This window comes from Procambarus clarkii, chromosome 57 (assembly GCF_040958095.1).
Source record: "Procambarus clarkii isolate CNS0578487 chromosome 57, FALCON_Pclarkii_2.0, whole genome shotgun sequence".
In the NCBI taxonomy this organism is placed as follows: Eukaryota; Metazoa; Arthropoda; class Malacostraca; order Decapoda; family Cambaridae; genus Procambarus; species Procambarus clarkii.
Genome location: NC_091206.1, coordinates 18,705,083 through 18,732,231, shown reverse-complemented (window position 1 = coordinate 18,732,231; position 27,149 = coordinate 18,705,083). Strand labels below are relative to the sequence as shown.

The 27,149-nt window shown below is 40.5% G+C and overlaps 1 protein-coding gene across 1 annotated transcript; it reads right to left on the bottom strand.

Moving 5' to 3' along the window:
• Positions 1 to 854: 854 nt before the first annotated feature.
• LOC123744932 (uncharacterized protein CG45076-like) lies at positions 855 to 16,281 on the bottom strand. Its single transcript, XM_069306367.1, has 4 exons — positions 16,203 to 16,281; positions 14,250 to 14,336; positions 2,498 to 2,628; positions 855 to 1,394 (listed from the first exon to the last, which is right to left on the bottom strand). The coding sequence occupies exons 1-4, from the start codon at positions 16,279 to 16,281 to the stop codon at positions 855 to 857; spliced, it is 837 nt and encodes a 278-aa protein (XP_069162468.1).
• Between the last annotated feature and the right edge of the window lie 10,868 nt (positions 16,282 to 27,149).

Here is a 27,149-nt window from a genome sequence, read left to right as displayed (position 1 = left end):
TGGAGTGTGTTACAGGTGGCAGGCCAGATGGAGTGTGTTACAGGTGGCAGGCCAGATGGAGTGTGTTACAGGTGGCAGGCCAGATGGAGTGTGTTACAGGTAGCAAGCCAGATGGAGTGCGTTACAGGTGGCAGGCCAGATGGAGTGTGTTACAGGTAGCAAGCCAGATGGAGTGTGTTACAGGTGGCAGGCCAGATGGAGTGTGTTACAGGTGACAGGCCAGGTGGAGTATGTTACAGGTGGCAGGCCAGGTGGAGTGTGTTACAGGTGGCAGGCCAGATGGAGTGTGTTACAGGTGGCAAGCCAGATGGAGTGTGTTACAGGTGGCAGGCCAGATGGAGTGTGTTACAGGTGGCAGGCCAGATGGAGTGTGTTACAGGTGGCAGGCCAGATGGAGTGCGTTACAGGTGGCAGGGCAGATGGAGTGTGTTACAGGTGGCAGGCCAGATGGAGTGTGTTACAGGTGGCAGGCCAGATGGAGTGTGTTACAGGTGGCAGGCCAGGTGGAGTGTGTTACAGGTGGCAGGCCAGGTGGAGTGTGTTACAGGTGGCAGGCCAGATGGAGTGTGTTACAGGTGGCAGGCCAGGTGGAGTGTGTTACAGGTGGCAGGCCAGGTGGAGTGTGTTACAGGTGGCAGGCCAGATGGAGTGTGTTACAGGTGGCAGGCCTGATGGAGTGTGTTACAGGTGGCAGGCCAGGTGGAGTGTGTTACAGGTGGCAGGCCAGGTGGAGTGTGTTACAGGTGGCAGGCCAGATGGAGTGCCTAGCGTGCAGGGAATCCCCAGCTGGAGACTTCAAGGTCAAGGTGCGCCGGGGAGTTGGGCGCAAGACCCTCGCTGCTCGAGGCCATTCCCTACAGACTCCTGCTGGGGTTGATGTTGTTCCTGCTGCTGGAGTTGCTGCTTCCTCTCTTGGTGTTATTGCTGGTGAGGTTGCTGCTTCGTCTGCTGCTATATGTTGGTGATGTTGCTGCTTGTGTTGCTGCTTCCTCTGCTGCAATTGTTGTTGATGTTGCTGCTTTCTCTGGTGCAATTGTTACTGTTTTATCTTCTGCTATTGTTGTTGATGTTGCTGCTTGTGTTGCGGCTTCCTCTGCTGCAATTGTTGCTATTTTCTCTGCTGCTGTTAATGCTGCTTCATCTGGTGGTGTCATTGTTGATGCTGCCGCGTCCTCTACTGCTTCCTCTGAGGCTGTTGGTATTGGTGTTGCTCCTTCCTCTGCTGCTAGTGTTGCTGCTTCTGCTCTCTTTGGTGATGTTGGTGTTGCTGCTGTCGATGCTGCTTCCTCTTGTGATGCTTTTTGCTGTTCCTGCTGCTTCCTCTGATATTGTTGTTGTTGCCGCTTTCTATGCAGCTGCTGCTTCCTGTTCTGCTGCTGCTGTAGATGCTGCCGCTATTGCTTGCATTAGTGCTTGCTGTGCTGATGTTATAATGTTGCTGCTGCTGCTGTTAGGAATGCTGATTTACTGCTATGCTGTAATGCCAGCATTAACAGCAAACAACAGTACTGTTGTTTCTTTGCCAAGTGTTCTTGCTTGCTGTTTTCTTGGGACTGCAAGCACAGTGATAGATCTCAGCTTATTACAGTCGAACATGCACCCAAACAACGATTGAAATGTTGAGACAAATATATTTTTCCTGTTTTCAATATTTGTATACAGCTAATAAGGATGTTATTCTAGATAAGTGCGTCTATCATTTCCGTTATGTCCTTTTTTAGACCCGTGAGTACCATGTGATGTGTGGACGTTATTAGAGACAGCAAATTCGACCAATCCCAGTTACAGCCCCACTCCTGTGGCAGGTAAGTCCAATACGGGCTCACCATAGCCCGTGCTACTTGGAATTTTTTGTTCCAAGAAGCTGAATCTTAAACAACATCGACCAATCATTGCGAGAGTGACGGGAATCTACGTTTCCACTATATGGTGTCGCGCGCTCTGGTTACTGTAGTTCGGCTTTCGTTGGTTAACGGATGAGATTATGTGCGTTGGTGCTGTATTCGAGGTCGTGACTTGGAGGAAAGAGACGATATATATGATAGTGAATCGGTGCAACTGCCTGGAAGGTAGAGGATGCGTACATCCCATCTGGGCTTGATTGGTCGCCATAATTTGCGAATCGGGCAAATAAGCTTCATAAGAATAGGTTGAAGGAAGGATATTGAGCATATGTAAAGCAGCTCCTCTTTACACCAAAGCGAGCTGGTTCATATTAACGTGTAACCTGCTTTAGAAACAATTGGTTGCGTTAAGCTGTGTTTAGATTTGGCATTCTCATCATTGTCCAGTTAATATATGGAAATGTTATTTTCGTTATTTAAGCTCAGAACTATACATTTGTCAGTATTAAACTGTATCTGCTAGTTTAATACGACTTTAATGCATCTGATTTTAATACTGCAACTAGTTTTAATACGACTACGACTTAGTCTGTCGTAGATTTTAGACTTATCATATAGTTTTGTTCTTAATTGAGGTTCTTAAGAATCATTACATGATTCTGAAATGCAATTGATGTTATTGATGGTGCATTTTCTACTGCAGTTTCAACAGTTGCTTGATCTGCTGCTTCAGCTACTGTCTCTGTTGTTGTTTCTGCTTCAGCTTTTACTACTGCTGCTGTTTCTGCTGGTGTTGGTGATCATAATGATTTATGTTTCAACATAATCGACCACACGTTATGTTTGCTTCCTCTATAAAAGGAAATTAGTCCCACTATTTTGTATTTAATACTTAATGGGATACCTGGCTGCGCCCTGTTCTCTGTTTCCCTTCCCTTGTTTCTCTTCCACTCTCCTCCATCTCTCCCAGTCTCACATCTATTTTTTTCCTTTATTCCCCTATCTCCCAGTCTTCGCCTTTCTATCCCAGCATTCTCTTCTCCCCACTCTCCATCATTCCACGCTCTCTCTTCCAGTGTCCCTCATTTTCCCAGTCTCACCTCTATCCCTTCTTCTCCCCTTCGTCAATCTCCCCTTCCTCACTCTCCCGCCCTATCCACCTTTATACTATGTCCTTTCTTTTCTCTAAACATCTCCCCTCTATTTTCTCTCTCTCCTCTCCTTTTCTCCCTTTTGCTCCTTTCTTCTCTTTTCACCCCCCCCCCTCTCTCCTCTTCTCTCTGCCCCCAATCCTCTTCCCCCTCTCCTCTACTCTCCCCCCTTTCTTCCACCCCTCTCTCCCCAATTTTACCCAGATAAACGGCGTGAGTAAATAATAACCAACTCTAGGGTTTTCACCCCCTCTGATTTTAATTCAGACTTCATTAAAATCGCAGGTGGGACACTTAAGACACCGATATGTCTTACAGCATGACACCTGGGGCAGACCCCCGACCCCATGTGTGAAAGTTGGGTGAGACTTATCCCAAGCGTCTCGCCCCTTTCTTCGGACAAACAACCAAATAATCCGTTATATTATATATAATATATATTGATTTACCATCAATTGCATTCATACCTTATTAGTACTTTTGCATGTGGGAAACATCATGTCCTGACGGGAGTAAGATCAAGGTCTTCCACAACATGGCGTACGTCCGGCAGGGCAGCTGCTTTACCTGATAAGCGAAGAGGGTGGTGCCTCACGTCAAGGGGAAAAAACCTGTTGTACAAGCACGTCTTATAGGAGCCAGCCAAGGCGCTCGTCCCGGAATGGGTTTGCTAGTTTCATCTTTCTTGTTCGTTCTATATGTAGGAGATTTTTGTTTTTGAACAATTGATTATGCAGATTAGTATACAATTTACAAAGAAGTTGTAGTAATATTGTTGTTATGGTAATTTTCTCCTTAGAGAGACGTCGTTGCTTGCGAGAGGAAGACGAATGAGAAAGGTGATACTGGATGCAACATACATTGCCTGTGTGTTCCTGTTCAGGGTGGAGATGGATGAGCAAACTGGGACTGCCACTGGCAAGCACTGCATGCAGCTGCTGTTTAAAAAGGCTCAGGTGAATCACCAGTCTGATGCTGCACACGTTGCATACACATTGAGAGACAAGAGTGGCCGACAAAGGCAGGAGTAGGAGACATAAACTGATGGTGTGTTTAACATGCCTTGCAATGGCTGAGCTTTGGCTGCAGGTGTGAACGGATGAGGTGAATTACAGCCGCATGTTGCACTCAACGAGCAGACATATTGCACCCGAAGGTTTAAATTGATGAGCTTAAGTAATGGCATTCGTAACGAGCTGTGTGTAGGTGCGAATAAGCTTCAACAGGGAGATGGGCACGCAGTCGGCAGACACGCTGCATCCCCAAGACAAGGATGGATGAGACTACCTTGTTCTGTGTGTAACAAACGCTAAACGGGGCGGGGTTTGTTGAGGGTGTGAATTGATGATGCCAATGCAGTGGTGGATGCTGATGTTAGCTTTTACTTCGCGTTGAGACTAAATGTGGATGATGAGGCAAGCTTTTGCTGGGTGTGGAGGGTGCGTGTGTGTATGCGTGTGCGTGTGTGTGGATGCTGCCAAACCAGCGGGGATTATGATAACGAAAGCGGATGAGGATGCAGCATGTTTATGGGCTTAAGAACAATCTTGAGGAAGTTGATTGGAAACAAGAGTGAACAAGAAACAAGGAGTGGCCGAGTGAACAAGAAGCAAGGAGTGGCCATAGTGAACAAGGATCAAGGCGTGCCAGAGTGAAGAAGTAACAAACAGTGAATGTTTTCGGTATACAGTGAGAAAGCAGAGTCAGGTGGTTAAGTAAACTTTAGTAAAAACATGTCAGTAACAGGTGTGTGTGTGTGTGTGTGTGTGTGTGTGTGTGTGTGTGTGTGCTCACCTAGTTGTACTCACCTAGTTGTGTCTGCAGGATCGAGCATTGACTCTTGGATCCCGCCTTTCGAGCATCGGTTGTTTACAGCAATGACTCCTGTCCCATTTCCCTATCATACCTGGTTTTAAAAAACACACACACACACACACAACCAGGTCATACCTGGTTGTGTGTGTGTGTGTGTATGCGTGTGATTGTTCACAGGAGTAAGTAAACAGATAACATAAGACCAGTAGAAAGTAAGAGTCACTATAGAGAGCCTCTTAGTCAAATCTAGCTCGAACCCCCTCTACCAAGAGTGTTGGTAGATGGTTAGTTCCTCTACCCTCCCCTCCCTTCCATCTTGATCAAGCCTCTCCCCCACCCCATCTAGATCTCATCCCCTCTCTTCTCCATCCATCAACCCAATTTTTATACCAAGCCTATGAGAGGTTGACCGGTGACCTATTCAACTTGTGTGCAGCCAAGTTACTAAACCAATACTCCTCCGGATCCTTCTGGAATTTTAAATTTTCCAGCTTATATTCAGTGTTACGAGTTTTAACTGGGTTTGATAGTTCCAAGATCTTGCTCCTATCTTTCTAATTAGTACTCCTGATTCTTCAGAGGTAATACTCCTTTATTATCCTCTGTTAATTCCCCCCTCTTTACCATCTGTTGATTATGTTTATTATCCACTGTTGATACCGTTCCTTTTCCACTGTTGATACTCGTATTATCCTCTGTTAATTCCCCATATTATCCTTTCTTAATACCTCATATTATCTTGTGTTAATACTTTCTCATTACCATGAGCTGATACTCTTAATTATCCTACAATAATATCTTAATTTTCTTCTGATAATGCCCAATATTATTCTCTCATAATATCTCTCATTATTCTCTATTAATATCCTTCATTCTCTCACATTGATACCATTCATTCTCCCCTCTTGATACACCTCATTCTTTGCTGTACATATCACTCATTCTCTTCTGTACAGACCCATAATTCTATTCTTTTAATACTTCTCATTCTCCCCCATTTGACACCCCTCTCATTCTTCTTGTTGATACCCATGATTCTTCCCTGTTGACGTCTCTCATTATTCCCCTTTCATACTTCACATTACCCCCATGTTGATACCCATCCTCCTCCTATGTTGATGAATATTAAAAGCGACGCCATATCGCAAGAACTCTTTCCAAAAGCGGCAGCTTCATTACAACTATTCATTTATTTTTTATTTTATTTTCACGTTATTCCTGTTTACTTTTTCTCTAACCTTGCCTTTCTCTCATTTATTTCCAATTTCACAGCGCATGTTCCCCTGTCATGATACAGTCGCAGCTATCGTGAGTGGCCTTTGTAGCACCGCTGGAAATCACCGCAAATCGATATAGAGCGAGTTGATATTTTCCGTTGCAGTGAAGGACGCCTCCCCCGGCATCCTTCTGGCTTTCAATGGTGGTGGCTTTTGTTTGTGCTGTCGATGCTGCGTTCGCGTGGGTTTTCATGCAATTATATCGTGTTCGTTTTGGAAAAAAAGGTTATGCGTTTGTGCTCGTGACGTTTTTGTGTATGGGTAGGTGTGTGTGTATTGGTCTATTTGTAGTCTGTTATTTGTGCCTGCAGGTACGAATTGTGTGTGCAAATTTGTGCCTGCACGTACAGTGCCTGCAGGTACGATCGAGCTATTAGCGCTTGGAACCCAACTTTTTAATACACTAACTCCCGAAGTATTTTTCTGTGTCATATCTTCAATATTTATATATTAAACTTTCTCACACAAACAAACACACACACACACACACACACACACACACACACACACACACACACACACACACACACACACACACACATTCACACACACACACACACACACACACATACATGAGCCACAGAGACGTTAGAAGGAACTTTTTCAGTGTCAGAGTAGTTAACGGATGGAATGCATTAAGCAGTGATGTAGTGGAGGCATACACAGTTTTAAATGTAGATATGATAGAGCCCAGTAGGCTCAGGAATCTGTACACCAGTTGATTGACAGTTGAGAGGCGGGACCAAAGAGCCAAAGCTCAACCCCCGCAAGCACAAATAGGTGAGTACAAATAGGTGAGTACACACACACACACACACACACACACACACACACACACACACACACACACACACACACACACACACACACACACACACTCACACTCTCACACAAATAACTGAAAGAACAAGGCGAAGCTTGAAAAAATTCAGAGATATGCCACTAGGCTAGTCCCAGAACTAAGAAGTATTAGTTACGAAGAAAGGCTGCAGGAAATGCACCTCACGACACTGGAAGATAGAAGAGTAATGGGAGACATATTCACTACCTTCAAATTTCTCAGAGGAATTGACAGGGTAGATAAAGATAAACTGTTTAACACGGGTGGTACACGAATATGGGGACACAGGTGGAAACTGAGTACCCAAATGAGCCACAGGGACGTTAGAAAGAACTTTTTCAGTGTCAGAGTACTTAACAGATGGAATGCATTAGGCAGTGATGTGGTGGAGGCTGACTCCATACCCAGCTTCAAATGTAGATATGATAGAGCTCAGTAGGCTCAGGAATCTATACACCAGTTGATTGACAGTTGAGAGGCGGGACCAAAGAGCTAGAGGTTAACCTTCGCAAGCACAACTACCGGGCACACACACACACACGTCCAAAGAACACAACACATAACAAGTGACTATCTCCCATGTATCTATACTGTTAGGCGAACATAGACATCAGGTGAAAGAAAGTCTCTCTAATGGTTTCAGTTTCGGCCGGGAGTCGAACCCGGGCCCTAGCATTATGATTTGTTTAGTGGTAACTGTTATCTGTTTAGAGGTAACTGTTATCTGTTTAGTGGTAACCGTTATCTGTTTAATGGTAACTGTTATCTGCTTAGTGATAACTGTTATCTGTTTAGTGGTAACTGTTGGTTAATAACTCTACTGGTTACTTAGTCTTTCGAGCATCGTTCGGCCCTTATACATATTTTCAGGCAATAACCTGACCTATATTGAAGGCAGCGGGTACCCGAGGCTTTGTGCAGAGTCCCAGTTTTACATCGCATCAACTGCACGCTCGTTTCGTTATTGCATAAGCCATTCGTTATTTATTTACGCTTTTTCTGGTGAAAATACCCAGAATGAATATGGTGCAATCCCCAAGTTCATATTTTTCTGGTGTCTGCTCTACGTATTTCTCGGTATTACAAGAGCTGTTCTTTACACTACACTACACTACACTACACTACACTACACTACACTACACTACACTACACTACACTACACTACACTACAATTTCCAATGCTCGTTTGTGTTCTCTTGGCAACACCGCGATGAATCTGGCGGCTATCGGCGCTTTAATTTTGTTTGCGCATTTTTGGGTAATATTTGTTCGTGTTAACGCAGTTTGATTTGTTCGTGTTAACGATGTTTGGTTCTTCTATATAGCACATTTATTCAATATTCTCCCCCGTTTAAGTGTTATGGCTGGGATGGTGATTCGTTTGCATTAACAGACACACACTTCTTTCCGGGGTTATGGCAGAATAAATGAGTTTTATATATTATTCTTGTTTGTTTATGCGCTTTTAAATGCACACACAACATATAACAATGACCAACAGTATCTAAGATATATTGAGAGATTGTAATACTCTCTGTGTTCACCCATTGAAGTATTATTGTTAATTCAAACTGTATAATGATTTAGCTTTCATATTTTATATGCATTGAATTTAAACATATAAAACAACACCTTAATTTAATATGGAATGATTCAGTTTAGTTAAGCATTGCTATTTTATTTATATTTGGTGGGTTCCACTAAGCTGTAGCGATGAAATTAAGGACAAAATAATTAATTTCAATAATACCAGTACACACATTAAGAACTCACTAAAAAAGGCCACTTCAGGCCACTTCTGTCACCTGCAAGGCCGCAACTATTTATTCCCAAACACAATCATAAATGTGTCTAACTTCCCTTGCAACAATGCAGTGATCACACGTCTATTGAATTACTCGGTAATTTGTAGCATACATTTACAACCATCATTGGTTACGAAACTTTGAGTAGTGTTTAACGAATCTGTTACAATTAATTGTATTTACAAAAACTGGAACTCAAAACTCGTCAAAATTATAATATATCTAGAATTCTAGATTGTCAGAATGCATTTTCGCAAACTATCGCTCAAGAAAATCAGTCTAGAGCATTTGGAGGAGTAACGTAACTTCGGTTTTTAAGATCTGCTAAAAACTCTAAATTAACTAATTGAGCGAGGTACCTCAAGGATCGGCACGGGGCCCCTCTCCTTTTATTGTATACGTAAATGATACCGAAACACCATTTTTTCTATAAACTCATCCATTACTCGAAATTAGAGAACAAAAATGCTTCTTCAGTGAGAGCTCCTGTGTAATCTCGGGTATACAGAACAAAATATTAGTTCGAGTAAGAAACTAAACAATGTTATGTTGACCAGACCACACACTAGAAGGTGAAGGGACGACAACGTTTCGGTCCATCCTGGACCATTCTCACAACCGACTTGAGAATGGTCCAGGACGGACCGAAACGTGGTCGTCCCTTCACCTTCTAGTGTGTGGTCTGGTCAACATACTTTAGCCACGCTATTGTGGCTCATCGTCTGCATAAACAATGTTATGTTTCAAAGCTTGTAACTTAAAAAATAAAACAGTCAATTAAACTGAAAATATAAACATTCCTTCTAGAAACTTAATGACGATCGTTGATCAGATTTTGCGTTTTAATACATTGACCAGAATACAACTGGAATGCGCTATACGATTCTGCTCTTCTCCTCAGAAACATAGACGAAGATAAACTAAGCAATACTCTAATCAAGAAATAAATCCTTCGCTTGCTACGAGGTAATCTAAATCTTGTTCATCTCGAATCCCTGTTTCATGGGCCTTGTGTTCAGGGAGAGTTTAATCCCTGCTAGCCCCTGATCTGTTGATAGTGCAGAAGTAATTGTTAGCCATTAGAACGGGGAACGGGGATGTCTCTTAGAACGGGGAGCTGGTGGGGAGGGAGGACCATTGAAAGGGGTGGATAGAGAGAGCTGGTGGGGAGAGAGGATCTTTGAAAGGGGTGGATGGAGAGAACAGCTGTTTGAGAGGGGAGAAGAGAATGCTATGTATTGATAATAAAGTTGATGTGCCGGTCGCTTTACCACTGTCACTGACCCCTCTGCGGATGATCGAATACATGCACCAAAAGTGGCCACTTTGCCGTCCACGTGCTTAAGTGCTTAATAACACACTAGTTTCTCTGTCAGCTATCTTACCCTCTCAGAGTAGGAGAGCCATAAATGTATGTGTATGTATGTGTGTATATATGTGTATGCATGTATATATGTATATGTGTGAGTAGGTATATGTGTGTATGTGTATAAAGTATATGTGGAAGCTGATCAGAATTACATTTCACCTTTGTAAATGCACATTAATAACACTATATAAAGAACACATCAACCACTTTATGTTGGTCAGACGTAACTCTGTGTATCTATGTAGTTATGTCTGTAGATTAAATTAGCATTTTAAAAGCACTATAATTACCTTCTCTGGTTATTTGTTCAATAAATCCCTGAACTATATGTTTAACAGATCTCTCACCCTGTCCATGGAGGACAGAAGAAAATGTATATATGCTGGATTTTTTATCTTTATTTAAGAAAATACAATATAAATCATACATACATAAGTTTTATAAGGCAATACTATATTATAATTCTTAGTGAATAAGTGTTTCATTAGTACAGAACATGATCTTTAAAACCCCTGAATGTTATACTTATTTTCCTTTAAACGATTTACAAAAATTGGAGAATAAATTTATAGCATTGTGAATGTGTGGCCACGTCTGTGGTAGAAAATAATAATAATAATAAAAACTTATTTTGTATGGTTGACTGTCCGGAGGCAAGGAGCAGGGTGGAGTTGGGAAGGTGATGGCAGGTGTGTTGCAGAGGTGGAAGAAGTGTGGAGGAGGCAGAAGTGTGGAGGTAGCATAGGAGTTGAAGTCGACGCAGGAATTGCCTGAAAACTAAGGCGAAAATTCCCGAGTTTCTGTTACATTTCCGTGCCAATTTTCACCACATTATGGTAGTACATCAGGAGTAATTTCCTGTCATCATGGTAAGCCACCGGGAGTGGGAAATGCGGAAAGAGCCAACTGCTTTGCTATTCTTGTCACCTCGATCCAAATGAAACTCAAACTATAAAACGTCTATTCCGTTTTCCCTACTGGAAGTGACAGAGATTCTTTGTCTACTGGCATGGAAGTAGACGGTAAGTACTTTTCCCATGCTCTTTGGACCCAGAGTGCATGATTGATATGTCTACTTTTTAAGAAATAAAGCATTGTATCAATATTTACTCATCATAGTTTAGGAGCTAATGAGTGCTTTGTTAGTAAATTAAAATTAAATACAATGACTGTAACATATATTTTGTTAATGCTTAGTATTCAGTTAATATATATTTCCATGTGAAGCCATCACACCAGCGCAAAACCTTGGATATTAGTTATATATTTATTATATGTTATATAGATACAAATAGAGTTTTTGAGAGAAGAGGCAGCAGTAACAAGCCGGGCCCCGCAGGGATCAGTTACAGAACCAATTCGGTATTTAATCTCCTTGATTGATATATTTGAAGGGTCAGATCTACATACGCCAATGCCTTGTAACGGAGAGCAATGGCCGCGCAGAATTGGGGCGGATGACGATTATGCAGAAATGCTGGAGGAATTTAACAACTTCCAGGAGTAATCTCACAAAGATATTTAGGAGAAATGAGGGTAGGAGAAGAAAACAAGAGGTCCTGAGATGATTTCGGAGCTTAACGTCCCCGCGGCCCGGTCCTCGACCAGGCCTCTTTTTTGTTACACATCCCCAGGAAGCAACCCGGAGCAGGTGTCTAACTCCCAGGTACCTATTTACTGTTAGGTGAACGAGTGCATCAGGGGGAAAGAAACTCTGTCCATTTGTTTCCACCTCCGCCGGGTATAGAACCCGGAATCTCATGGTTACGAATCCCGAGCGCTATCTACTCAGTCATCAGGCCCCTTAAAGTAGTTTTTAGGCTCCCGTCAGGCCCCATTAGGTAGTTTTCAACTACTAGAAAGGTAAAGTAGTTTTCAGGACAGAGATAAGGTAATTACCGAAAGAATGGTAATGTTATTACCGGGAAAAAACTTTAAGCAAGAACTAAAATATAAACTTGAAAGACACATGAGAAATGATTGAGGGAACCGAGCCTAACCATTTTGGTGAGATGGCCAAACCTTTCACCAAAGAATCAAGAAGGTTCACATCAGCAGCGTTCGCGAAACTGCCCTTTTAAAGAAGAGAAACTAAACCTGATATCACTGGAAAATATTGTAACCAGAGGAGATATGATCATTTCGTGCATAATATTGAGAAAAACTGATAAAATGCATATTGATTGACTTGTTCATAGTACGTTGCCATAGAGCTCAAGGACGCAGATGGAAAGAAAAGTCTCAAATAAAACCCAGGAATACGAGATATTATGACTCCTGTGTGAGAAGAGCAAATAGATGGAACGATAAAAAAAATATGATGCAGGGGAAGCAATCAATCTCCATCCACCACTTCAAAAACTGACATGACAGGATGCTGGAGCAATAGGTGCGCGCACACACACACACACACACACACACACACAAACAGTGCCAATTAAACCAACAAACAAAATTAACACAATTACAAATTCGAACTATAACCTTAATACACACGTAATATGCAGGAGAAGTGGAACACATGAAACAATATCACCAGTCATGCAGAGTCAGCCTCTAAAATATATACCTGCCAGGTGTCAGATGTAGCTAATGGATACACAGTCATATTTTATTTTTTAATGGCCGGAGGTTCTTGAGAGCGTTGATTGTCTGCAGCTCTGAGCTAAATACCACATGTGCACTGGACTATGAAGAGCAGTAACATAGGAGCCAGGGAAGCAGCTAGTCTAAGGGAAGTGGTGCAAATCAAAGTTGGGATGAGTAGGTTCACTTGGTGTGCTTGCTTTTAAGTCTGGGGAGGAGAGGGCTCAATTGGTGTGTTTGTTTGTGAATCTGGAGAGGTGTATGCTCACATGGTGTGCTTGTTTGTGTGTCTGGGGAGGTGTATGCTCACATGGTGTGCTTGTTTGTGTGTCTGGGGAGGTGTATGCTCACATGGTGTGCTTGTTTGTGTGTCTGGGGAGGTGTATGCTCACATGGTGTGCTTGTTTGTGTGTCTGGGGAGGTGTATGCTCACATGGTGTGCTTGTTTGTGTGTCTGGGGAGGTGTATGCTCACATGGTGTGCTTGTTTGTGTGTCTGGGGAGGTGTATGCTCACATGGTGTGCTTGTTTGTGTGTCTGGGGAGGTGTGGGTTAGCTGGGTGGGCATGTTTGGGCCTTGTGAATTATTAGGATTACAATGTGTACTTTTCTGTGTATTTGAGGAAATGAAAGTTCACTGGCTGCTGTGCTTTGTGTGTTTTATTAGCTGTAGGTTTATTAGTTGTGATTTGTTGTATGTTTGGTTATTTTAGATAGCTTTATATATGAGTTTCAGGCGTGTTTGCTTCTGAAAAAAAATTACTTTTGTGCTTGCGTGTACATGTGTTTATACATTTAACTAAAAATGCCTTTGAATTTACATTCACATGCAAATTCATCCACTTACCCACACACATTCTTCCCGGGGCCGGCAGAAACAAAATGAAGATAGTTTCTTTCACCCTGATGCGCCTGTTACCTGGGAGTAAATAGGTACCTGAGAGTTAGACAGCAGTCCTAGACACCCAGCTGCTTCCTGGGTGTGTGAGTGTGTGTGTGGGTGTGAAAAAAAATTAGTAGTTTGTAACAGTTGATTAATTGACAGATGAGAGGCGGGCCGAAAGAGCAGAGCTCCAACCCCGCAAACACAACTAGGTGAACACACATGGAACAAAACACAGCTTCAAGCCAAAGTGTTACCGTGATGGCTGTGTGGACTCAGCCAAGGACACACGTGGTCAACACAGGAGTTATAATTTACCCGCCGGTCATAAAAGCAATAGTGTGCAACGCAAGCGATTCAGATACTGCAAAGTAGCATCAACCAATGGCAAAGCGCTCTTCATTTTTAATTGCGAATTCTCGTGAATGGATTCTCGTAGCCCTGGACCACCCTGTGGTGTCAGTTAAATACTTAACGATCTTCCTGAGCATCAAACAACAATGCTGATAATCATAATTAAACTATCAATTACAGTACAAAAATAACACAACAGCACCACAGGAGTACAAAAATGCGTCTACTACCACTTCAACATTACATAAACAAGACAAATAGCACCACATAATTACAGAGAAGAACTAATAGCATTGTAACTAATGCCTATAAATACACGAAATACGCGATGGCTCGAAGTAGCAAGTGTGAATGATGTTAGCAACAACGTCTATATCATATAGGCCATAATCAACAGCCTGGCCTTGAGGAACTACAAATTAATCGTTAAATAAACAGGTATAAGGTCAACCTTGAAGTCGAGTAGTGATGTTCTTGTGTCCTTCTGTTTCTTGGGCGAAATTTCCGTAGGGATGTTTGTACTAAGACTGCGTGTTAATGGCGCATTTATTTGTAATGGTTTGAAATGAATTGTTTGTGTTTATGTATTTTCTAGCCGTACGCACGAATACATACACACACACACACACACACACACACACACACACACACACACACACACACACACACACACACACACACACACACACATACACACACACACACACACACATACACAGCTCCAGCCTGGAGTCCGTACGTAATTAAACACAGGACAAAGTTTGAGAAGATTTAGAGGTATGCTACCAGACTAGTCCCAGAACTGAGAGGTATAAGCTACTGGGAAGGGCTCCGGGATCTAAATCTCATGTCCCTATAAGACAGGTAAAAATTGTTCGGTAATATATTAGATTTAATAGAGCCCAGTAGGCTCAGGAATCAGTACACCAGTTGATTGACATATAAGATGCTGGACAAAAGAACCAAAGCTAAACCCTCTCCCCACCCCCCCCCCCCACCCCAAGCACAACTAGGTGAGTACACACTCCGGCACCCAACATCACTCAGTAAACAACACATTTTCGTGATTTAAGAAGCATCAAATGTGCAGTTGTTACGAATTACAAACAGCGTACGAGCCAACGAAAATGACCTATAACTGGTTGAAGCTGCTGTTCATTGGTTTAAGACAACGATTATATTGCGGTGTCATTGATTTATAAAATGCAAAGCAAATATTGATGCAATTGAGCGATAGCGTCAATCGACATGAGAATGGTCCAGGACGGACCGAAACGTCGTCGTCCCTTCACCTTCAAGTGTGTGGTCTGGTCGAGATAGCGTCATATTTCTGGTGCATAAAGTGTGAGGACAGATTAAAGTAGTGATTACCTATAGCATAAAGACACATATCTCCTCACGTCACTCAGTGATCATGGTAATAAAAGGCTTCAACTCCTTAGTCTATTGTTATGAAAAGAAAAAACACACAATCAGCAGAATCGCACCTTGACTCCCGGGTTTTTTGCAACATAATGCAATGACGCAATAGTGCAACAGCCTCACCATTGCCTTCGTCACCACACACACACACACACACGCGCGCTCGCAGACACAGACTCACCACCTTCCAAGGACAACAATGGGAATTTTTTTCATCAATTGCTCTACTGTTTATGCAACATCCGTCGGCATTTTGGGGATAACTCGTGAGTTTGTTGTTTATTTCAGTGTGTTTGTATATGCCAGGAACTGTTTATTTGTTTGTAACTACATAGACATATTATGCACATACATACATATATCATTCGCTTCTCGCATGTACCCGAATCCATACACAGATAAAAACATAAATGTAGCCACATGTATATGCACTCTCACACACACACACACACACACACTCACACACACACACACACAGACACACACACACACACACACACACACACACACACACACACACACACACACAACCAAAGCTCTGTGTGTGTTTGGCTCTTTGGACCAAAGAACCAGAGCTCAACCCCCGCAAGCACCTCTAGGCGAGTAGACACACACACACACCCAAAAACACATGGACAAAAGCGCACATAACCAAACAAACACACACCAACCACTCATTGGGCCCCGAGACACCGAGCCCTCCTCTCACTGCGCCTGAGAGCCTCGCCTAAAATAAATAAAACACACACACACACACACACACACACACACACACACACACGGCAACAAGAACGCGAGTGAACCCTTGACATTGAACTCACGCGTTCGTCCGTCCGGCCGTGACCTCGTCTCTAACCCCAACTAACCACACGACACCCAACAGAACTCTGGTTAACCGCACTATATCTCAGCGGAGAGTTCTTTCGTTGAACCATCGTTAACTACGTAAATATCTCGGTGGTATGTTGGCTCAATTCAACAAATATCTCGATGAATATTTATATTATAAATAACGAGTTAATTTTATATATATTTTTTCAATTTGTTTCTTTATGATGCACCCCATGCCCGTCATGGGGCGGTGGTGGATAGAGTTACAGAGGCACATACGGGGTTAAGGAACTGTACCCCATAGTTCGTTTAGTTAAGCAAGTAACAATTTTGTGAAGTTTGTTACATTATTGTTAATGATACACATGTTTATATGCATACAATTATTTACACAGTTACATATACATATCAATAATCTTTTTATATCACAGTTATTCAACAAGAGGCTCACAAGTCTCTATACAAGGCACTTTACATCTAAGGTGAGTCACGCAGTTGCTAGTCTTGCTCCACACCCACCCAACTGGGCGGCAGCTTTACAGTCATGTGCTCCACACCCACCCAACTGGGCGGCAGCTTTACAGTCATGTGCTCCACACCCACCCAACTGGGCGGCAGCTTTACAGTCATGTGCTCCACACCCACGCAACTGGGCGGCAGCTTTACCGTCATGTGCTCCACACCCACCCAACTGGGCGGCATCTTTACAGTAATGTGCTGACTACACCTACAGAAAGCAAATTTTGGTTACTTCGCTATAAGATTCCAGGCAGCACATCATTATGAATGAAGTACTCACACATTTCTAGGACACCATTGATGGTGTTATCTCTGAATTTCGCAATTTTTTCACGTTCCATTATATAATGACGCAAAGTCTGCGAATAGTTCTGCTGACAGAGTTTACAATTAGTCAAATTTACATCAGCAGATGTTGCAAACTCCCAGAGGTACTTGTAGCCGAGCCTAAGCCTAGTTGTGCTTGCAGGAGTTGAGCTCTGGCTCTGCCGGCCCGTCTCTCAACTGGCAGTCAATCAACTGATTTTTTATTCACACACACACACACACACACACACACACACACACACACACACACACACACACACACACACACACACACACACACACACACACACACACACACACACACACACACACACATACACACACACACACACACACACACACACACACACACACACACACACACACACACACACACACACACACACACACACACATGTGATGTCTGCTAGAAGTCTGCTAATCCTACTGGATGACCCAGAGACGTGAGGTTCTTCCTGAGTAATAGAATGATGATAGATGGAGTAACTGGTGTGAATTTCACTTTGATTTAAGACTATGAGATTTTGTTGATGTGAGGAAAACTCACATAGTGAAATCATTTGATGGAAATATCTGTACCCGTTGGCCACCGAGTGTTGTTGGCAATTGGATTAAAAGTCTAACAAACTTCGAATTGTTTTAACAGTATGTCGTGTTCTAGTGGGTATGGTAATGAATATGCTAAGGTGTATAGAGCGCCTGGCTGTCCAAGGTTCGAACCCCTCACGGGTAAGAGTTTTTTTTTATGATACATATTATATACAGGGGTACCACCTCTGAAGCAATTGTAGGGACCCATAGCCTCGGAGAAGGAAATACTGAGCATTCAGAGAATAGCTTGCCATTTAACTCTTAATACGTGTGAGTGTTCTCTTCTCTTATCACCTCGTTTTAATTATTTATGATTTTCACTTTATTATACAAGGTTACACAGTTACACATCTGATTGGGGACAAAAAGTGGACATTAAGAGAAAATAAAGGGAAGTTTGTTTCCTAGCGGCTGTAGAATTCTTCAAACTCCTCCGACGCCGGGCAGGAACCGAAAATGCAGAAGGCATTTCCCTTCTGGACCGCTACACTAAGGCGTTAGAAGAGAAAACCTCCTGCTCTAGTGTCTCTTGTACTTTCGATAAGCCTGAAACCAAGATCCTTAATAAATTTCCTTGCACTAGCTCACACCATGAACCAAGGGTCTCGGATCCTTTTGGAATGAAGTTGTACTGGTGATCTATTTCCCTGTATTTGGTTGACTGCTCTCTTTCTCTGAGTGTGTCGCCACGGCTCCTGCTTGGCCGACAGAGAGGTTGATGTATTTGGCTGCCAATGTGAATACGCAAGTATAGTCCCACGCCAATTAACTGCCTGCCATTTTTCCAGAGGCGCAGTGCGATTCCATCCGGTCACAAAGCAAAGCTAACAGAGTTATGGTTCAATAGATGGCGAGGCTCTCTTTCTGCTGGACATTGAGCAGAGGCAAGGCTCCTCTTAATGATTTCATTGACTTCGTCGCATATAATAGATCCAAATTTTTTAAACCTCCATTTCAGAAAATGGGTTACAACATTGGGTATATGCAAGGTACGAGATTAATTGTCACAGGTTTTCGAGTTCTTCCAGCTATTCAGATAGCGGGCAAGTTCCATGGAAACGCAGTGTGCGTTTCCTCTTTGCATCGCACAGCTAAGGCACTAAAAGAGGAAGCTGGCGGCTCTAGGGTCTCTTGTTGTTTGAATTAGCTTAGAACCTTCCTCCTTCAAAAACTAGTTGCACTTTTACTCGAGGCATCAATTCTCTTTGAGGCAATTGTAACAAAATTGTAGTGGTAATCCAGATCTCTGTATTTACGAGACTTGGCTGCTTCCCTGTGAGTGGCAACATCACCCGGATGTGCCACACTGAAGTGAACGTAGGTGTTGGTCAAGGTTGAAGCGCACGTGTAGTCCAACACCAACTGTTTACCATTCTTCCAGGGGTTCATTATATATATATATATATATATATATATATATATATATATATATATATATATATATATATATATATATATATAATGAACCCCTGGAAGAATGGTAAACAGTTGGTGTTGGACTACACGTGCGTATATATATATATATATATATATATATATATATATATATATATATATATATATATATATATATATATATATATATATATATATATTGGGCTGGACGGTAGATCGACGGTCTCACTTCATGCAGGTTAGTGTTCAATTCCCAACCGTCCAAGTGGTTGGACACCATTCCTTTCCACCCGTCCTATCCCAAATCCTTATCCTGATCCCTTCCAAGTGCTATAAAGTCGTATTTTTTTGGCGCTTTCTCCTGATAATTCCCTTCCCTCCCTCAGTCGATTAAGGCAGCGTCTGGGATCCTCTCGGACGTAGGTTCGAACCTTCGTCATGGCCCTTGTGGATTTGTTCATTTGATGCATCACGCTATTGTGATTTCAGTGTTTAGTGTCAGGTGCCTTAGCCTATACGAAAGGGGCACATAGTGTATCAAGAACTAGCAGCATGACGCTAAAAGAAAAATCCCCATCACACAGTTGGCATGTGATCAGTACCCTACACTGGAAAACTTTGGAGGCATTATAAGGATATGCAGGCGAGGAGTCACAATAACGTAGCTGAAATATGTTGACCAAAGCACACACTAGAAAGTGAAGGGACGACGACGTTTCGGTCCGTCCTGGACCATTCTCAAGTCGATTGTCGATTTGAGAATGGTCCAGGACGGACCGCAACGTCGTCGTCTCTTTACTTTCTAGTGTGTGGTTTGGTCAACATTATAAGGATATTCTCAAGAACACAGTGAATAAAATGGCAGTGATATAAAGTCCCAATCTCGTATGATGATTAGTCACACACACTCGGGTTATATTCTCATAACCCGAGAGGTAATAAAGTGACTGCAAAGCTCCAGGTACCTCATACCAGCAGATCTAAATTTTCCAACCTGCATGGATAGTAAATAATGTTTTTTATTGACATCATCAAATACTATAAACAAATGTAACTTGTATAACAAGAAAATTCTACCTATATTACATTTATGGGAGGTTTAATAGACGTAAGGACTGCAGTTGTAATTCCTTCTCCTGTTTTTCCATTAGCTAATTAAAGGGGTGGCTGGAGTGTGTTTCGTGAGTGGGTGGCGTTAGTGAAGCTATCATTTACATCGGCTAAGAAAAATTGCTCGGTAATAGCACATTTAATAATTGAGTTTTATGGCTCGAATTTATTTCCGATAATTTAGTGGAATTTCTTGAAGGTGACTCTGTGCAGGCTGAAGCCGTGGGCTTCCGGGATTGTTAGGTCAGTGGTATTAGTAGGATATGGATAGTGAGGGTGACGATGATGATGATGATGATGAGGAAGATAATAGTGAATGTGAGGATGATAATGGTAACGTTGACGATAATTATGATGAATTACACAACAATAAAGACGTAGGTGACGATATTTATAGTGAAAATGACGATAGGAGAACGACATTCAGATACTCCTCTCACAGGAATATTTTCACTGGTATTCTCTTCAGAAGTGATGACCCTCTCCCTCTCTTAGTTGACTACCACGTCTGAAAGGGAAGTTAATGACACTTTCTCTAGTTTCAGCTCGTCGCTGCTACACTATCCGCACGACGTTCGTTTTCGACACATATTGATATTTTTTACAACATGGGCTGGACAGTAGAACGACGGTCTCGCTTCATGCAGGTCGGCGTTCTATCCCCGACCGTCCAAGTGGTTGGACACCATTCCTTTCCCCCCTCCCCCCCCCCCCGTCCCATCCCAAATCCTTATCCTGACCCCTTCCAAGTGCTATATAGTCGTAATTGCTTGGCGCTTTCCCCTGATAAATCCCTTCCCCTACCCTTTTTTTTCAAAAGCACTGCGATGTCTGCCTGTTTTCAGTTATGTCTTTCTCATCTTAAAAAATAATATCCCTTAGGAAATACCACCTCATTTAAAATTATCTCTAGTTTAGGGTCTGGAAATGCAGCCAATATTCGGTATTTTCCGATGCATTACCTTCACTTATCTTTAGTGTCTGATCTCATTCGATATATTCAGAGAATTAGTCATAATAACGTAGCTGAAAACAGAAAACCGAACCCGTACATATCCAAAATGGAAATGACGGTGCTTCTGTTTGTTCTGGGTCTTCTTCAAGTCGATGTAGAAGGTTAGAAAAGGGGAGGAAAGGCTGTGTTGTAGGCGCTATTTCCCCCCCTCACAAAATAAATATTCGAGTACCTCTCACATACGTGTACAATGGGGGACATTAAGAAAATGTACAAAATGTTCACTGTTTGGTATAGATTCCATATCTAAAAGCCATGAAACTCGTGACAATTGATAAATGAACAGTAAGATCAGTTCTAGAATTAAGAGTAGTGGAATACAAAGAAAGGTTTAGGGACCTGGATCATATGCTCGTAATTCATTACAAAAAGAAACGGAAAAGAAGAGACATGAGTGTGACATTAAAGTTCCTTGGTGGCATTGAAGAATAAAAGTTTAGTATGAACATCAAAATACCGAGAGGAACGCAATAGAAACAGATGAACCAATGGGATATAAGAAAACATTTATATAGCATAACAGTAATGATCAAATGAATTGAGCTAGAGAAGATAATACAGGTGGAAATAGAGGAAATAGAGCTGAACAACCGCCATAGGTTCGGTAGTATACAGTTTAAACAGTGGGTCAGTAATTGAGGCACAGGTAGGTGAGTACACAGTTATACATCACGTACAAACACGCACGTACATGTGACACACACAGCACGCACACGTGTTTTTTACGCACGTCAACACGTGTACACATGATGAACCGCGCACTTTGGTTCACTTTATGCACCGCGCACAAACGTAAACAACGCTTCGAACACACAAATTCGTAAATCCGCTTGCGCACACACACACACGTACGCATGATGTACGCACACACACACGTACGCATGATGTACGCATACACACGTACGCATGATGTACGCATACACACGTACGCATGATGTACACACAAACCCGTATGCATGACTCGTGCAAACGCACATAACACGTACTCAAATCCAAATGTACACAAACTTCTATTAACATATGCACGCAAACACACATGCTCACACGTTCACACACACACACACACACACACACACACACACACACACACACACACACACACACACACACACACACCACACACACACACACACACACACACACACACACACACACACACACACACACACACCACACACACTCACACACAGGTGGAAACGTATTACCCTGATGAGCCACACAGACATTAGAAAGAATTTTTACAGTGTCAGAATAGTTAACAAATGGAATGCATTAGGCACTGATGTGGTGGAGGCAAACTCCATACAAAATCTCAAATGTAGATATGATAAAGCCCAGTAGGCTCAGGAATCTGTACACCAGTTGATTGACTGTTCAGAGGCGGGACCAAAGAGCCAGAGCTCAACCCCCCCCCCCCCGCAAGCACAACTAGGAGACTAGACAAACTTTTCTCTATGAAGCACTCTGGCATTTCTATGAAAATTAGGCCACTGGCTTTACAATTTGCTTGCCTCGAGTCTGCTCCATTGTTCAGGGGGAACAATTGCCCCGATTATCGAGTCGTTAATGATTGACTTGTGCTAATGACGGTCATTGTCACTCATTGCGTCCTTCACATACTTGAGGAAGATGTTAAATTTAGTGTCCAATGTATTTTCAGACATAATTTTAAGGAAAAATCTTGATATACAATCTAATTCTTGATTCTAAAGTCAAATTCTTGATTCTAAAGTCAAATTCTTGATTCTAAAGTCAAATTCTTGATTCTAAAGTCAAATTCTTGATTCTAAAGTCAAATTCTTGATTCTAAAGTCAAATTCTTGATTCTAAAGTCAAATTTTTGATTCTAAAATCAAATTCTTGATTCTAAAATCAAATTCTTGATTCTAAAATCAAATTCTTGATTCTAAAATCAAATTCTTGATTCTAAAATCAAATTCTTGTTTCTAAAATCAAATTCTTGATTCTAAAATCAAATTCTTGATTCTAAAATCAAATTCTTGATTCTAAAATCAAATTCTTGATTCTAAAATCAAATTCTTGATTCTAAAATCAAATTCTTGATTCTAAAATCAAATTCTTGTTTCTAAAATCAAATTCTTGATTCTAAAATCAAATTCTTGATTCTAAAATCAAATTCTTGATTCTAAAATCAAATTCTTGATTCTAAAATCAAATTCTTGATTCTAAAATCAAATTCTTGATTCTAAAATCAAATTCTTGATTCTAAAATCAAATTCTTGATTCTAAAATCAAATTCTTGATTCTAAAATCAAATTTTTGATTTCAAATTCAAAATTCTTCTCAATCTAAACTAAGGCATCCCTTGGCGAGTCCTAGGGAAGCATAATCACAAAGACATCTAATGATGGATGCTGAGTGAGGTGCTCTGGCAGATTGATAAACAAAAACTCTTCGAATCTTGTTTAGAACATTGTATACATTATCCTGAGGATCGTTGAAGGTTACATCCGTAAATTTGTTTTTTAATTTAATTGCACATTTATTGGATCTTTCCTTCACCTTCAATATAAGAATATTGTTATCTTAGAACGTAAGAAATCTTCAATAAATTTGCCCGTGAAATATAGTAAGAATTATTGGAAAAAGTCTGTTTCATGAGCAATAAAAATTATGATTTACGAGTTTCAGATGACCACTAAAGTCAACAATATAATTGTCCGGGATACATATTAGGAATACTGTACACACACACACACACACACACTCTTTCAGTAGTTTCAAAGCGTTATGCGACAAAGAGTACTGGGAAGACGGGACACCACGAGCGTAGCTCTCATCCTGTACCTACTCTTAGGATATTACACACAGTTTATAAAGCATTACACCAATAAAAAAAACACAGAAAACTAGTTGCTGGAACTGAAACACAAGACATTCACACGTAGTTGTTACTTACAAAATGCGAAGACTATTGAATAAGACAAAATTAAATATAGCTCGATTCTGTGTGTCTGTTCGTACCAAACAGAATTCTCCAGTGATCAAGCTATAGCTCTTGGACCCCTACTAAGAGCTCACCTCCATATACATACCTGGTTGAGGTAGTTGCGTTGAGCGTCAACTCTTTATATCAGCATGTTAAACAGCATTGGTTTAAATGCAATGCTTTGATTTAAAACCGTTTTTGATTGAGTGAATGTGTTTGTATTTGTGTGTGTGATCATTACTCTGTGCCCGCTGTTATGATTGTGTGTTTGAATAGTGTGCTTGATTGTGCCTGTCTAGAGGTACGTTTCGTTAACGCACACCTTGCTTGCGAGAGTGCATGCGGGTATGTGCAAGCGTGTTTGTATACATGTATGTCCAGTATTGTTCACGCCAGCACTGGAAAGGTTGTATGTTGGCCTGATATGAACAAACGCATCTTTAGCTTCTATATATTTACGAACATAAAAATATTTGGCGATCGTAAGAAGGGTGACGTGTGATCATGAAGTGATGACATGAGGTAATGGGTAGATGACATGCAATTATGAGTTGGGTTATATGAGATCACGAATGGATATAAGGTCATGAAGTCACACATTATGATTGGGACATGATATCATCAGAGACATGACATCATGACAAATTAACATGAACATTCTCACACCAGGTCCTGCAAAAGTAACATCAGGAAATGCCGAGAAGTGGCACTAGATAATACAGAAAATAACGCCAGGTCATGGGATAATAACACAAGGTAACGCAGAGAGTAGAACAAGGCCGTTAAGACGGTTCCAAGTAGCTCCTAGACTCGTGGATCAAAATATTGTAACCAACTTGTTTATTTATCGTCATATTCGAGTACATCGTTAGCTGTTTAAAAAGTATCATGAAAAATAAATGACCAATACTGGATTTTTATAGTTTATGAGAATTTATTACTTCAGCATTTACTCGGCATTTCAGCATTTATGCAGGGAGATATATATATATATATATATATATATATATATATATATATATATATATATATATATATATATATATATATATATATATATATATATATATATATATATATATATATATATATATATATATATATATATATATATATATATATATATATATATATATATATATATATATATATATATATATATATATGACAATGTCAGACCACGGAGGAAAAATGAAACAGGAATTTCCTTAAGTACTTTCGTATATTAAATACATCTTCAGAAGGTGAAGATGTATTTCAAACCTTCTGAAGATGTATTTAATATACGAAAGTACTTAAGGAAATTCCTGTTTCATTTTTCCTCCGTGGTCTGACATTGTCACATTCTTAATCACGTGTTTATTTTCGTGATATACACACATATATATATATATATATATATATATATATATATATATATATATATATATATATATATATATATATATATATACATATATATATATATATATATATATATATATATATATATATATATATATATATATATATATATAATATATATTTTGTATATTTTTTTTACATTAGTATTTTGCGTGGCGGATATAAAATGTTTTGTTTATTTCCGTTTTCGAATAATTTCTTCGGGAAATAAAATTGTGTTAACAGCATTTATTATTTTGTTTAGTTATTCTCCTGTCTCACCAACGTAAAATTCATCGTAACTCTTATGGGAAATTACATAAAACTAGAAATGTTTCAATATTGACTGAAGCAATATCATTAATTCTTTGCAAACTTGTGGCTCATCAGGTCTACGTAATTTATTCCTTCCGATATAATTTTTTCAAGGAAAAATAATTAATGTTTACTAAAGCTTAAAACTCTTTTCTGGGATGTCTTTCAATAGGTGCGATGTCTCTAAATGGATGAGATCTACTTCAGTGGCGGAGATGTTATTCCCTACAGATTCAGCAATTCAGTTTTAGTGATATACTTCTCAAAATCTACATTGATGATTAATCTCAATGGAAGGAGCTACATTAATAAGCTTTGCTTGAAAAAAATATATATATATAAATGAAACGGTTAAAAAATCATTTACGTGTCGGTACAAAATATTATTTTGTTGATAAACTTTTCAATAATATGGCAACACATTATTTTATGCCCAGATTACCTAGCAGTGGTGATAATGGAGTGACCTTATATTACCACAATGATAAGACAAGCAGTATTACCAGAAATTATTATATTGAATACGTGTATGAATCATTCTGTGGCTAATAAAACAGTTCTTTCTGATGATTCCATTAACATTTTATCTTCTGACATCTGAAAGAAAGCTTATTACATCCTTGTGTTATTCTTTTGTAATTATAATTTTTTTTAAATGAGTTTAGTTTAGTTTTCGTCATTGCTAAGAATAAGTGTGGTCATTTCAGCAGCTACTTAAGGTGATGATAAGTTAACCATCAAAGGGAGCATCAACTTAATGACTATATCTATAGTCTTAAGAACCGAAAAACGAGCTGTGCTTCTTCCTGCTGAAGCTACACGTTCTTAATATAAACCAACTCCTGGCCCCTATTAAAAAAAAATAAGTAATAATGATCAGAAACATACTGTACAGAATGCTAAAATAAATTTTGTTATCTACTTATATTGAAAAAGTACTCTGACAAAGGGTGGAATTGAACTCTGGTCTCTGGACTACCTACAAACACGTCTCCTCACTCATTGTCATAATGTTTCCCCATATATAAATCATGTTGTAGTGATTTCATTGTGCAGTTAATAATGTTTCAGATGTTGAACAAATCTGCTATAAGTTTTCCTCTGAAACATGAGGACTCTTCCTCTGAAACATGAGGACTCTTCCTCTGAAACATGAGGACTCTTCTGTCCTCAAGTTTCTTCTTCTCATGAGTGATTCTTCAAGAAATATGTTAGTGTCTACGTGTGTACTTACCTAGCTGTACTGATAGGTTAATTATCATTTTTCGAGTTGTGATTTTTGCATCCTTCAATCAACTGATGAGTAGATAATAGGGACTTTTAGGATGAAGACTAGTTCACTGTGGCTCTGCAGCCTAGGATGCTGC

Coding starts and splice junctions, on each gene's coding strand:
- LOC123744932 (XM_069306367.1), bottom strand. CDS start 16,281: ATGGTTCAACGAAAGAACTCTCCGCTGAGATATAGTGCGGTTAACCAG. Junction 14,337..16,202: donor GTGTCGTGTGGTTAGTTGGG/GTTAGAGACGAG, acceptor ATTAATTTGTAG/TTCCTCAAGGCCAGGCTGTT. Junction 1,395..2,497: donor CAATTGCATTTCAGAATCAT/GTAATGATTCTT, acceptor TGCAAGCAATAG/CGGCAGCATCTACAGCAGCA.